This window comes from Podarcis liolepis (assembly GCF_965112155.1).
Source record: "Podarcis liolepis genome assembly, chromosome: 4".
Lineage (NCBI taxonomy): Eukaryota > Metazoa > Chordata > Lepidosauria > Squamata > Lacertidae > Podarcis > Podarcis liolepis.
Window position 1 is genome coordinate 87638029 of NC_139558.1, and position 13971 is coordinate 87651999.

The following is a 13971-nucleotide window of genomic DNA, read 5'->3' on the forward strand; positions in this document are numbered from 1 at the left end:
GAGGTGGCAAACATTTAAAACATGTTTATTAATAGGTTGAAGATGCAACATACAATGTTCTGCACAGGTGGAAAGGAAGCAGACCCCTTTGCAACCCTGCAATGTAATTTGTCAATGGGATGTTGGGCTCTGGTGCAGCTAACTAAAGCTTGGCCATTCAGATCTATGGCACAATCTCCTGGACCTTACTAGGGACATATATCAGAAAAGCCTATTGGTCATGTGAGACGTGCTGCAAGCTTGCAAACATGCAGGGATCCCACTGCAGGTTATTATGGGATTCCAGAACATGCCTATAAGGAACTCTTACGTTCTGTGGACTGCGTTTGGAAAGCTGTGCTTTATATGTCATTCCCCTTTGTTGAGTTACAGTCATTGTTTATGATCCAAAAGAAGAAGAATGTTAGCATACAGGATTCCTGTTGCATGTAGTGTTGGGAGCAACCCACTCCCTGGTCTACATAATTTCAGCATTCCTTCATCAGTGGGGTGACAAAGACACCCCAAACCCAATTCACTGAGGGGTGTTTATTCAAGGTTCTTTTGATGACATCATGAGTTTCTGCGTCAATCTGTGTTTCTCCTGACATTGATAGGAACCTCCGTCTGCTTTAGGTTGGTGGGGGAAGAGAGGATCCAGTCAATGTTGGGATGAGCATTGTGTGTAGGTTGGACTCAAGGCTTCAGTGTGATTCTGAAAAGTTCATCAGGATTGTACCAAGGCCCAGTCACCTCTGTGTACTGCAGGATGGGTTTTCCAAACTTGGGTCTCCAGTTGTTTTTGGACTACTGTTCCCATTATCCCTGACCACTGGGATGATGGGAGTTGCAGTTCAAAAAAAGCTGGAGACCCAAGTCTGGGAAACCCTGGATTAGCCTGTCCACTGAACTTATTTGTGGAGCTAGCAGGGATAACCAGATCAGAGCTGTGGTTGGGCCAGGAAGCTTTCTCATTAGGCACTGTCACTACACGGTGTGTGCTAGGGCCCAGAGCCATCAGATAATATTCTGGCATTTTAAGATGTTTTAAGCTACATTTTGGAGATCATTTGTTGCCAATGCCAGTTCCTGACTGCGGAATGTCAATTTCCTACATGCATATGAGTGGCTGGAGTGGCTGTGTGTCCTACTTTACAGAGCCCAGGCCTCTATTGAAGGGTTGTCAGTTCTCTGTTTGAAGGACTGCCAAATTCCTATTTAAAGATTCAGAACCGTAAGGAGAAAGGGCAGATGGGCCTCGAAGTCACTCACCAGATGTTCACCCCGAACACTAGGCTAAGCAGGCACACAAGCAAAACGAGAAGCCTTTCATTTCTCTTGAAAGTTATAGTCATTATTTCTAAATGAAATGTTCCTTCCTATCTTATGCAAGGTTACGTTCTTCTTGATTTTTGTAAGCCATTGCCTAAAGGGTAGGGTATAAATGCTGCAAAACAGCAGCAGTAAATTAAAAAATAGCAATAAATTAAAAAACTGCATTCACAATTAGCAATACAAATTCTATGCTAATATGCTTTTGGTGGTGCATAGCAAAGAATGACACTTTCCATAGCTGGTTCTTCTTCTTATTTATTAAATTTATTCGTTGCTTCTTCTTGCCCCAGGCAACTCAAAGCAACTTTTTAAAATGGAAAGACCTGGTTCGTCTTTCCCGAATAGGTTTGTGGCAATTGCACTCTTAATTTATGGACCTTCCTTTTTTATCACTGTAGAATTACATTCTCTCTCTTTGCTCACCCCCAGAGGCAGCTGCTTCCTCCTCCTCCCGCCCCACCCAGGCACCTTTCAGCATGTCCTTCAATTGATTCATTAATTGCTGCTTTTTAGACTTAGAGGTTTATATTGTTAAGAAAGGGCTCTGAGGAAGTCTTTATCTTGCCTCTAAAACCTGCAGTGCTCATTCTAACCATTGTCTCGGTGTCGCAGTGGTTTAGATGTCCTTGTTCCCCTCCTTTCTAAGGGAGCATTATGCATCGAAAGACGAAATCAGGAGGTGGCAGAATGAAGAAGAAGAGTTTGGATTTTATATCGCCCTGATATCCTGAAGGAGTCTCAAAGTGGCTAACATTCTCCTTTCCCTTCCTCCCCCACAACAAACACTCTGCGAGGTGAGTGAGGCTGAGAGACTTCAGAGAAGTGTGACTGGCCCAAGGTCACCCAGCAGCTGCATGTGGAGGAGCGGAGACACGAAGCCGGTTCTCCAGATTACGAATCTACCGCTCTTAACCACTACACCACACTGCTCTTCCATTTATTTTCCAAGGTGGGTGGTAATAGAATGTAGCAAAACACCCACCTGACACTGCACACTTATCTCACTTTGCCTGACATCACATCTGCACCATACATTTAAAGCGCACTTAAAGCACATGACTCCCCCCCCCAAGAATTCTGGAAACTAGTTCCTTCTCAGAGCTACAATTCCCAGCACTCTTCTGTTCCCAGGGTTCTTGGGGGGGGGGGGGGAGGCCACATGCTTTAAATGTACGGTGTGGATGTGACCTGACTTTCTATGTGTCCTTTTAAAAACAGTGGCACCAGCCTATGTGGGACATACCCCAAAGAAAGCAAAATAAATAGAAATCTCCGGATTCCATACAAGTTTCCTCTCCAAAGAATCTAGGGCTGGCAGTTGCCCAAAATTCCATGACTAAATATGACAACCTCAGGCTATATACTGACTTGCGCTGTCAGCATGATTCCTTCAAGCGTATATAACTTAAAAGTTGCTTCCTTGCCTGTACCCTTTGCGGCTTAGGGCCCTTGTATTTATGGGACCGCATCTCCTGGTATGCCCCACAGAGGACCTTAAGGTCCATGAATAATCATAGTTTAGAGGTCCTGGGCCCTAAGGAAGTCATATTATCCTCCACCAGGGCCAGGGCCTTCTCAGTGATGGCTCCAACCTGGTGGAATGCTCTGTCCTATGAGACCAGAGTCCTGCAGGATTTAACTTCCTTCCGCAGGGCCTGTAAGACAGAGCTATTCTGCCTGGCTTTCAACTTGAACTTAGCCTGATCTTTTATTCCCCTTCCTTCCCTCCCTCTCATCTTTTTATGAAGATTACCCGCTCTGGGATCCCACAGCTAATTCTCCCCTGGTCTCCTTGCTGGCCCAAATAGGACTAATTTAGCCAGCTAGCCCTGGTGATCATCTAGTGTTTATTGGATCGATTCCCCCCCCTAAGTTGATTTTTGAATTCTGAATTTATTGTTATTCACATTTTATACTGTACTTTATGCTGTTTTTTGTTGCATCAATTAAGTGTTTTAAATTTGTTGTTAGCCACCCTGAGCCTGGTTTCCTGAACTGGGAAGGGCGGGGTATAAATAAAAAAACATTATTATTATTACCATATTCACCACCCTAGAGCATACCCACATGTGCGTTTTAACACAGACAAGAGCAGAGGTATTTCGGTTTGGGTGCTCCAGTCATGAGAGACCTTCAGAACTTCACCAGATGTACATGCACACACACAAATACACGCCTCTTCACTCTGCATTGGAAAAAATGGGGAAATGTGTGGTACTGCAAAATAATCTCTGGGATTAAAATTGGCAGCAATGGTCCTAGCCCTTAAATGGACTGGACATAGTAGCCTAAATCCAGAAATGGGGACCTGTGATAGTACCCATAGTCAGGGTCACATTCAGCTTTTTGTTTTTCCATTTTTAACTTCAGTTCCCAAGAGTCCTCACAAAAAAAAAAAAAAAATGCCTGCATTTTAATGTGTATTTCCCCCAATATATTTGTTGCAATTTGCCTATGTATATGCTTTTTGCAATCAGTTCCCCCCCAACAAAATTCATTTTTTTGGCATGTTATTTCCATGCATTTCTGTGCACATACTCTCATAATGTATTTGCACGCTTTTTATTTCGTACGCATTTTGTTGTTGTTGCAGAACCGCATTGCAAAATTCAGAGGTGTGAATTTCAAAGGAGAGGTGCCTTCTGGTTTGCATATGGTTTCGGGAAGTGCAAGTTGGGTATGTCTGCATTAAAATGCAAACGGAACCAAATCTCTTGTTAGGGATGGTGGATGAATACTCCCGAAACTTGAACCGATAGCTCACGTAATATGAGTCAGACCAATATGGTGTAACAAACTTAGTGTAGACAGACGCAGAAAGATGGAGAAGGAGGGAAGGGAGGGGAAGGAAGGAAGGAAGGAAGGAAGGAAGGAAGGAAGGAAGGAAGGAAGGAAGGAAGGAAAGGAACTTGATATGCAAATGGATAAAGCAATGCTAAAATAAAATGCAAGACAAAGAACTGAAAATGAGCCCAGTCCTATATTTGAAGATATATCCTGGATCTGGAGAGGCTGAAGGCCACTTGCTTAGAAAACAATGTCTAACAGCATCAATTCCAGCGTTGCTTTGAACATGGCATTAACCTGTTTGAACTGTGTACACGTTTTTGACTGCAAATCCAGGCAACACCTGTTTCGATCTCGAAATGCTTCTTGATATCCTTCAGCTGAATCACCAAATATAGACAGTACAGTACCATACAAAAATGGACTACAAAAATAAAGGTCTAAAGACTGACAGCTGTTTGAGGATAACAGCTCTGTCTCTCTGCATTCATTCGGGGTTTTTTTTTGTTTACTTCCAGTTAGCAATGACTGGAGGCTATGATTAAATGCCTGGCGATGGTTTCATTGCCATTTGCATTCTCTATCAGCTATATTCTCGCTGTTAGAAAATAAGCATTCTCTCTCTCTCTGTTGTTAAGGTGGACAATAGCTGGTGCAAAAATAATACGGCTGCATTTCATTCTTTGCCGAGCTGCTTAGAAAATTACCTAGCAGTGAAAAAAAGTGACTTGCATGCCCTGAAAATAGAAACAGAGCAGAAAAACAATAAAAAATTACCATAGTTTGCTAACTTGATGGGGCCTCATTCATATTTTTTTTTAAGGTGACATTTTCTACAATGATTTAGAAAAGGGACCACATAATGTAACTTTTGCCATTGTGTCTTTCCAATGGGGGGGGGGAGCAATAAACCCAGCCTTATGAAAAGAGGGAGGGGGGATTTAGACTCCAAATATTTATCAAACTTTTTTTTCTTAAAAAAACCAACCCATAACAACTCAAACAAAATAGATGTACTGTACTAGACGCCACAATTTAAACTACTCATGATACAAGACTGGTGTCAGCTAATATAGGAACGCATTAGAAAAGGAAAGTAAAATTGGACAGATTTTTTTCATTTGCTTACAAAAGTTCATTTCGTACAATCTGCATATTTTCTCTGTTGGGCAATAAATATCCCCTCCCCCAGAGAGGACATTTACAAGAAACTGAAGAGAAGAAACCTGATGAATTGTTTTAGCATTATTGGCCACCCACAACACTCTTCCTGTTGCACCATGTGTGTTTCTCGTGTCTTTGACCATTGGGCTCTTTGCCTTCTGCTTCCTCCATGGATACAGAATTCCATCCAGTGATGTTATCAGGCTAAACCAATCAGAACGATGAATGAGGAAAAGGTCCACAGTCTGTCTTCACCACGAGGTTGACGGGACCATTAGTACCAAAAGGAACGTTACAGTCGATGACGAAGTAGAGAAAGCACGTAGGCTTGACTGAGAACTTGTGACTTTTCCACCTAGGACAATCAAAGCAAGAGACAGAAACACAGAATTTTAGAACTGTGGTGTTGGAATCGACCCAAAGGGTTGTCTTGTCCAACCCCCTGTAATGCAGGAATCATAGCTAAAGAATCCCAGATAGAATGGTGATCCACGATGAGGTAGTAACTCCCTATCAGATTTTGGCATTTTGCAGTCCCTAACCCAATGATCTGCTGTGATTTTAACACACCAATACCTTGAGAAAAATTTAGCACAAGGGACTCTTTGATCCAACCCAGAATATTCATATTTTTTTTGTCAGTGTGGGCTTACTTTGACAACATTGAAGATTCATTTTAATTACAACAGGTGATTGTTTTTTCCAAGTAGATGGCTCTGCTAAGCCAAGGCATAAAATAAATAAATAAAATGCAATTAACTTTGCATTCGGAGAGAAATTATGAGCGTAAATAACCTTCCCTTTGTTTATTTGAAATGCATGTCCTTTGCATACTTATTAATCAAGTAACATTAGTTATTGTTAATCAATGCAACAGTAAACAATGCTCTATGTCATCCTCTTTTTTAAAATTAGCACTGTCGGCTGAGGCTGTGTAAACAAACTAGGAAGGTAATGTTCTTTCTTTATGAAGTACTCTCTTTTACTCATGTTTTGTTGACAGGAGGACTCTGGTGGGACTCTTACACCCAACTGAGATTTATATCAGAACTTTGGACCTTTCGTTGGTGTTTCAGCAGAGAAATATGTGAGCACAAGTTTAGACCAGATATTTTCCTGATGTACACCAAGAGAAAAGCTGATGTGGTGCTGTTGTCAAAAAACTCTGGATTGTGTTAATTGGTGGGTTCTCCACTTCCAGTCACCGTTGTGGAGAAAAGTGTGTGTGAGAGAGACAGTGTGTTCAGAAACAACCCTAAATTAACACTTGTCCACCTTTGCTTTTGCTTCTGTCCACTATGTGGCTCACAGAAGAATGCCTAGGAAAGAATGAGACCCTCAGGATTCAAAAACTTCTGCACCCCTGGAGCAAAGGATCATAGCCTGTGTGGGAACTTTCATATTTCTGCAACAGCTCTGTAGAAAAAGCTTTCACCTTATTTAACCCACAGTTTTTTCAGTGGAGGGCATTCACCTGATCAGTGGTGAATCTTCAAATAAATAAGCAATGAGATATCAAACATTGCATATGCACGTGCGGTTTGACCCCAAGATGTTTCCAAGTCAGCCAGGAGGCAAAATAGTTGGTGTCGTCCTCAACTGACTTGACTGGATCCCCTTTGATTTTGGCTGCAACATCAGGATGTAAACATTCCTTTAGAATAACAAGCTGACCAAGACCCCTAGGACTTTGCTCAATATGCTGGAAGCAAAACTTGAGATATAGAGCACATGGAAGAGTCCATGCCACTTTAACAAACAGCAATGATACCATGCTATCTCATATATCGGTCACTGATAAGGCAGGATGTGTAATTTAGATGGATAAGCTTGCCACATCTGGTCTGTGGTATGACAATGGTGACAACACAATAACCCCCATCGTTCTGCCCAGTCACTGAGGTCCAGCGCCGAGGGCCTTCTGGCAGTTCCTTCACTGTGAGAATCCAAGTTACAGGGAACCAGGCAGAGGGCCTTCTCAGTAGTGGCACCCACCCTGTGGAACACCCTCCCACCAGATGTCAAAGAGAAAAAACAACTACCAGACTTTTAGAAGACATCTGAAGGCAGCCCTGTTTAGGGAAGCATTTAATGGTTAATAGACAATTGTATTTTAATATTCTGCTGGAAGCCGCCCAGAGTGGCTGGGAAAACCCAGATGGGCGGGGTATAGATAATAAATTACTGTTGTTGTTGTTATTGTTGTTACTACTGTACGCTTCACTTCCTTACCTGAAAAAGATGGTACCCTGATTTGAGAGCTCGGCATCCCATCCCCTCCTTCACTGACTGCTCGGACCTCTATGATATAGACCCCGACATCAGGGAGAAGCACCACTGCAGATGTTTTCTGTGTTTCAATGACTTGACTGTTGCTGTCACCTTCCTGCCTAAACAAAACCTGCAGACAATATGAACAGCTGTAGAATATCTAGCATCCAATGAAGAACATGGCAATGAAAGCAAGGGCTAAGCAACTGAGAACTGGGCTTACGGAATAAGTAAAAAGGACAATGTGTATGAAATTAAGCATGGTATGAAAAGAGTGGATAGAAACAAGTCATCCCCACCCCCAATAATCTGATGCCATTCAATGAAACTGAATGTTGGAATCAGGCTGATAACTGCAGTTACCTCACATCTGGCATCTCCATCAGTGCTAACCGTAATTTATACTAACCAGAGTTAGAGAAGAGGTTTTATGGTGATTGATAAAATAGTGGCAGAGCACTGTAGTTAACACTCAGCAGGGATGTAAGGAGGAGATGAGCAGGAAACGAAAGGGAGGGAGGTTGCAAGCCAGCAAAATGCTCTTGAACTTTGAACCATGTGCAAGTTCTTGCCATGCTACCCTTTGTCCAATTAATGTAAGATATGAACCTTCTGGACAGTGAGTGTATATGTTGTCTTGAGTGCTGTTGGAAGTATGTAAATATTAAATGGGAGAGAGAGAGAGATGGAGGAAGAAAGCAATTGGCTAAAGTGTATATTCATATTTGCATATGCATTTGAGATTGCAACTAACACTATGGGGGTACATGAAAAAGTGTATGCATGTGTGAGCAACAGTGCATATGCATTTTTTTGTGGGGAGTGTGTGATCCAATAACCATTTTCAAACCACTTATGTGGGTAAAGAGCTTCGTATTCTCCAAAGCCCCAAAAATGGAAGAGTGAAGCCAGATGCTACGAGTACAGATTGCTGATATCCCCAACACAATCATAACAAATCTCAGTATTTGCACTTCTGCTCCATAAAGAAAATATTAATTTTAATGGCATTTACAACACCTCATGTTTCTGCCTTTCCTTAAATCCTACTGCAAACACTGTCAAATTGAAGCGTTAGCGCGGATTTCACTGCAGTCTGTTCCTATTAATAGTCAAATGGGGCAGCCTTAATGGCATCAGGCAGCATATATTATTCAGTTCATAATCCACAGTTGACAATCACCATATCCAAAATATACTAAGGTATAAAGACATTTAATTTGATTTTAAGGGGTGGGTGGGTTGTCCTTAAAAAACGTAGTGCTTTTGTTTGAACTCCATGTTTAAAAGAGAAGTGGAAATAGATGGCGACTGGAGGGTGGAAGGAAAGGAAGTAGAGTTGAGACATCCATCCTTGCAGGCTCTCTGGTTCACCTGTTTCCTTTTTCATGTCAAGATGCAGCTCTGAGAGAACAACCTTCCATTGATGCCCATGTGGAAAAAGGCCTCTGTGTGCATACGCATTAAGGAACCTCATGCTCAGGCATGTTCTACGCAAGCGATTCCCCACCCCCACTCCCAGTCTAGTTACAGGGATTCCACAACCATATCCATCATGGCGCTGTCAGACAAGGAAGGTCCAGAGGAAGGAATTAACCCTTTATTGTCAATAGACTACAGTGGGTTCAGAGCAGAGTAAACACAGAATTCTACTTCACCCCCCCAAAAAAAGAAATATTTATAAATAAATGAAGTATTATAAGATTAATTCTTTAAAATAGCAACAACAGCAACATCTTATTAATTAGTTTCTTTAATTCCAAGCTGAAAGACATTCAAGTAAAGGTAAAGGGACCCCTGACCCTTAGGTTCAGTTGTGACCGACTCTGGGGTTGTGGCGCTCATCTCGCTTTATTGGCTGAGGGAGCCAGCGTACAGCTTCCGGGTCATGTGGCCAGCATGACTAAGCTGCTTCTGGCGAGCCAGAGCAGTTCACGGAAACACCGTTTACCTTCCCGCTGGAGCGGTAAATATTTATCTACTTGCACTTTGATGTGCTTTCGAACTGCTAGGTTGGCAGGAGCAGGGACTGGGCAACGGGAGCTCACCCCATTGCAGGGATCTGAACCGCAGACCTTCTGATCGGCAAGTCCTAGACTCTGTGGTTTAACCCACAGCGCCACCCGCATCCCCCAAATGACAATGAAACAACGAAAGACATTGTTTAACCACTAAAGTTCCAGTGTTCCAGTGACGTTTGTTCTTTGTATGATCAGTTTTGTATAATTGGTTTTGTTCCATTCTGAAAATGAATTCATTTTATTATCCTGTATGACTGTATATTGGCAGAGGAGGTGGGATTGTAGAATAGCGATGATCTTTATTGTCAAAAGTGCACTTACAAGTTAGGAAAAGGCAGGTCCATCAGTCCTACGTCTCTCAGCTACTTCTAGGTGCACACCTGATGAGGAAGTTGCCATGACAAAAATTCACCCTAACCCTAACCTTAACCCCTGACCTCAGCTTATGTATCTTCCCCAACCGAGCTGTGCACAAGCAGTCTAAGACTCTACTTGCATGTAATCTACTTCTGATCCTCCCTCTTCAATCCTCTTCTGATCCTGGGAGACAGTGGCCCAGGAGAGGTGGGGGCAGGAGGAGGAGGTGTGAAAGCCCTTAACTCTCCACCAACCTGACCTCTCTCCCCCCCCTCCTGCACCTGTTTTTCGCTCTCCATTCCTGCAGCTTCTCCTGCCTCTGCCTCTCCCCTCCAGGCTGTTACAAGCTCCCCCGGACCATTCATCTCTTCTTCCAGGTCAGTCTCTAACCCCCCCCTTCTCCTGGCGCCCACTCATCAGTATCCAGCCACCACTCCTCAGTGCCCTTAGCTTTGTTAGCTCAGAAAGAATGAGCTGATTGGCTACCCTTCCCTTGGATGCCTATGTCATGGCAGGTGCAAACAAGCCAAGAAATCTTCCACAAACCATGGTTTCCCATTTTGTCCCAACCAGGAAACTATGGTTAACTGCTTTGGAAATTTTAAATAGCACTGATCAGCTCTTTTTGAGAGGAGGAACTAGAATTAAGCCCCCACATTTTGCTCTACCCAACGGACAGCTGATCAGTGCAATTGCTAATTGTTTGAGAAGGCTAAGCAAATACAGGCTTGGCTAATGGAAATCGACACATGGATCGGGGCCTGCGAATTCGATACTTTGGCTTCTCAGTGCTGAAGAGCCTTGCAATGCACAGTGTGAGATAAGGAAAAAGAGAGGAATAAAAGAACATAGCATTCCAGAGAACAAGATGGTAGATATGTCAAAACTGACCTTGTATCCCATGACATCTGATTCATTAGCTAAAGGTTTAACAGGTTCCCATCCCAAGGAAACGTGGGAGCCATCTTGTATCCACATGATGTTGCTTGGTGCTTGGCTAGGAGCTGGGAGGGAAGATAAAAACAAAGAATGTTTTGAAATACATGTTGGAAGATTGGGCAAAAGCACCCAAAGAGCCAGACAAGGTTCAGTGACATAGTCTCTTGTTCCAGAAGTGTCATTTCAATACCTACTGGATCATTTCATCTCCCCTTCCTATTCCATGCCAAAACCTGTTAGCCTTATTTTCCTGAAAGATAACTTCTTGAGAATCTCAAATGCTCTCAGTCCTCCTTGGAATACAGATCCTTTGAAGTGAGCTCCTGAAGCCAAACAACACAGCAGCCCTATTTTGTTATTCAGCATCTAGTATCTACCTCTCTCCCACAAGGAAAGGAAGACCAAGAGAAAGGAATGGAAGCCTTATTAGGGCTGTACATTACGAGGAGGAGAAAAAGAGTTGGGAACCTACGAGATTTCTTGGTGGTGGCACGGACGGCGCTGCTGGGTGGTCCATATCCCGCTGAGTTGTACGCCTTCACTCTCAGGTGGTATAATGTGTTGCCTTCAAGCCCTGTCAGAATGATGGATGACTCATTTCCTTCTGTCCTGGTCTTTTCAGCCGCTTCCTCTTGTTCCATATCTTTCCAGTAACCAACCTGCCAATGGAGAATTGTGTGAGTGATTGACCACGACACTCATGGGGTTCTTTCCCTAATTATGTACATTCATAATGTCCATAGCACAGCCCTCTTTGAGAAAATGTCAAGAGGCCTAGAGTAACTCCACTAAGAGGAAAGGTTGCAATGCTTGGATTTTACTTTTTTCCAGTTTAGTATGTGGGGGGATAAGACAGAGGTGTATTAAATTACGGTCGATGTAGAGAAAGTGAACAGACATTTTTAAATCTCTCCTTCATATTACTTGAATTGGGGTTCTTCCAATGAAGCCAGTGTGAAGACGTTCTTCATGACAGGCGTAGAGATGTACAGTGGTACCTCGGGTTAAGTACCTAATTCGTTCTGGAGGTCCGTTCTTAACCTGAAACTGTTCTTAACCTGAAGCACCACTTTAGCCAATGGGGCCTCCTGCTGCTGCTGCGCCGCCAGAGCCCGATTTCTGTTCTTATCCTGAAGCAAAGTTCTTAACCTGAAGCACTATTTCTGGCTTAGTGGAGTGTGTAACCTGAAGCGTATGTAACCCGAGGTACCACTGTACTTCTTCCCACTGCACAGAGTTAAATAATGGAATTCATTCCCACAAAATGTGATAATGGTGACAAACACCTTGGGAAAGGATTAGACAAATTCAGGGAGCATTGGTCTCCAATGGCTACATTTCCTCCATAATAATATGCTTATTTAGGTTTATAGGTTCATTTCTTTTATTCCCACCTATAAATAATTATATTAAACTATGTCCTTAGCAGTCAGAAATAATTACTGTAATTTAGATAGAAGTACAATGTGTTTCATCATAGTGGGGAAGGCTGTGGCTAGGTGATCTGCATACCTGCTCAGTCTGCTGTTCAAGTGCTTCTACCTGCTGATGGGCAACTCTTTTATCCTTAAACTGGACTTTGATTGGACAGCACTTCAAATGGAAGGTGTCTTTGAGAGAATTGTAAAGTAGGGCATCCAGCCACCTTATGGATGTTAGAATTCCTGCTCCATGATTGCAGTCATGGGATTGTTGTCTTTCACAGGATGGTATATGTTTTGACTCCACAGAGTGGGAAGTGACGGAGACAGGATGTTTGTGTTACTGTGTTCTGTGAAGTGGGACTATTGTCCTTTGTTCTTTTCCTCTTTACTGTCTGATGCTAGAGAGAGAGGGAGCCATGTTGCAGTGCCCGGTGTGTGTTTATATGTAAATAAAGTAGATTAGCCAAAATGCCGAGTTGCTGAGGTCTGTCACACATGATGCACAAACTCTGCGGATCCCTAAGTGTGCCAGTGTCGGTTGGCATCGGTCACTGTGATGTTTGGGCTGAAGAAAGCTTATGAAGCTCCCGAACGATCGACCAGGAGGGAGGGAACATGCCAGTCGAGCATGTGTCTCTACCAGGGTCCTACTCGAGTGTAGGCTGAACACCTGACAATGAAAAGGTCTCAAGGAAAACCACAACTCACTTCCAAGTGGGATTGGACATACCCGTCCCAGCTGCCCAGCCACAGGGTGTTACACTGTTAGCACATTAAGGACATCCTTGGTGGATCAGGCCACTGAACCAACTACTCCAGCATCCTGTTCTCACATCAGCCAATCAGATGATTACGGTAAGCCCCAAAACTGGACCTGAGTGAAGCAACACTTCTCCGTCCTGCTGTTTCCAGCAACTGGCATTCAGAAGCATCGCTGTCTCCAACAGCAGAGGTAGAACATAGCCATGGGTAGCTTTATCCTCCATGAATTTGTCTATAAGAACATTGAGATTCAGTGCACCACAGCATAGGGTGTTGTTGTGTTGAGGAGCTAGATTGAGTGAGCAAGAATGAGTGCTGACAGGAAGTCAAAAGTACTTCAGAGGATTCAAGGACAGCCCACCTCTGGTGGGTTCTCCAAGAAATTTACTCTTCAGACCTGGCAAGCTTTGAACTGAATTGTGTGAGGAAATGGCACAAGCAATATTTCCTTCTTTGGCGCAGCAAGAAAGCTCTGAGCCTGGGTAATGAATTGGAGATGACAGAACACCTGAGGAAACCTTGTAGTGGGTTAATCATACCGGAGCAGCATCGCTGGGGGACAGAGAGGCGGGCTGTGGGCTTGGTTTGAGTTACTCAGATAGGAACTCATTTCTGTCAAATGTAATTCAGGAAGAACCCTCTCTGTGGATTGCCTCCCTTCCTTTGCACACAGAAGCCCAAATCGTTTTTGATGTTTACAAGTCTGTGGCAGTCACTGCTAGCCTTTGCTGAGTCCCCCCCCCACTCTCTGGGGGGCTACGCTGGCAGCACATGAATACCAACTAGTTCCTTTGTAATCCGTTCAATGTAGGCACCAACTTCTTGCAAGACGTCGGGCTTTGCAGCGAGCAAAATTGCTTAAGTCAAGGTTAACCCCTGCCCACCGCTGACTTTTGCTCAGCAAAACATCTACCAAGTTGATGGCGGTGGTG

General features: G+C 43.4%; 1 protein-coding gene across 1 annotated transcript in view; it reads right to left on the reverse strand.

The window, feature by feature from the left end:
- Positions 1–2458: 2458 nt before the first annotated feature.
- The window catches only part of CNTN5 (contactin 5), a gene marked incomplete at its 5' end in the record, with an annotated part of 77475 nt that continues 65962 nt past the window's right edge, over positions 2459–13971 (reverse strand). The window contains 4 exons of the mRNA XM_083500599.1: positions 2459–5620; positions 7498–7666; positions 10806–10918; positions 11326–11512. Of these exons, the coding sequence (XP_083356725.1) occupies positions 5517–5620; positions 7498–7666; positions 10806–10918; positions 11326–11512 (573 nt within the window). The 3' untranslated portion in view covers positions 2459–5516. The remainder of the gene's footprint in view (positions 5621–7497; positions 7667–10805; positions 10919–11325; positions 11513–13971) is intronic.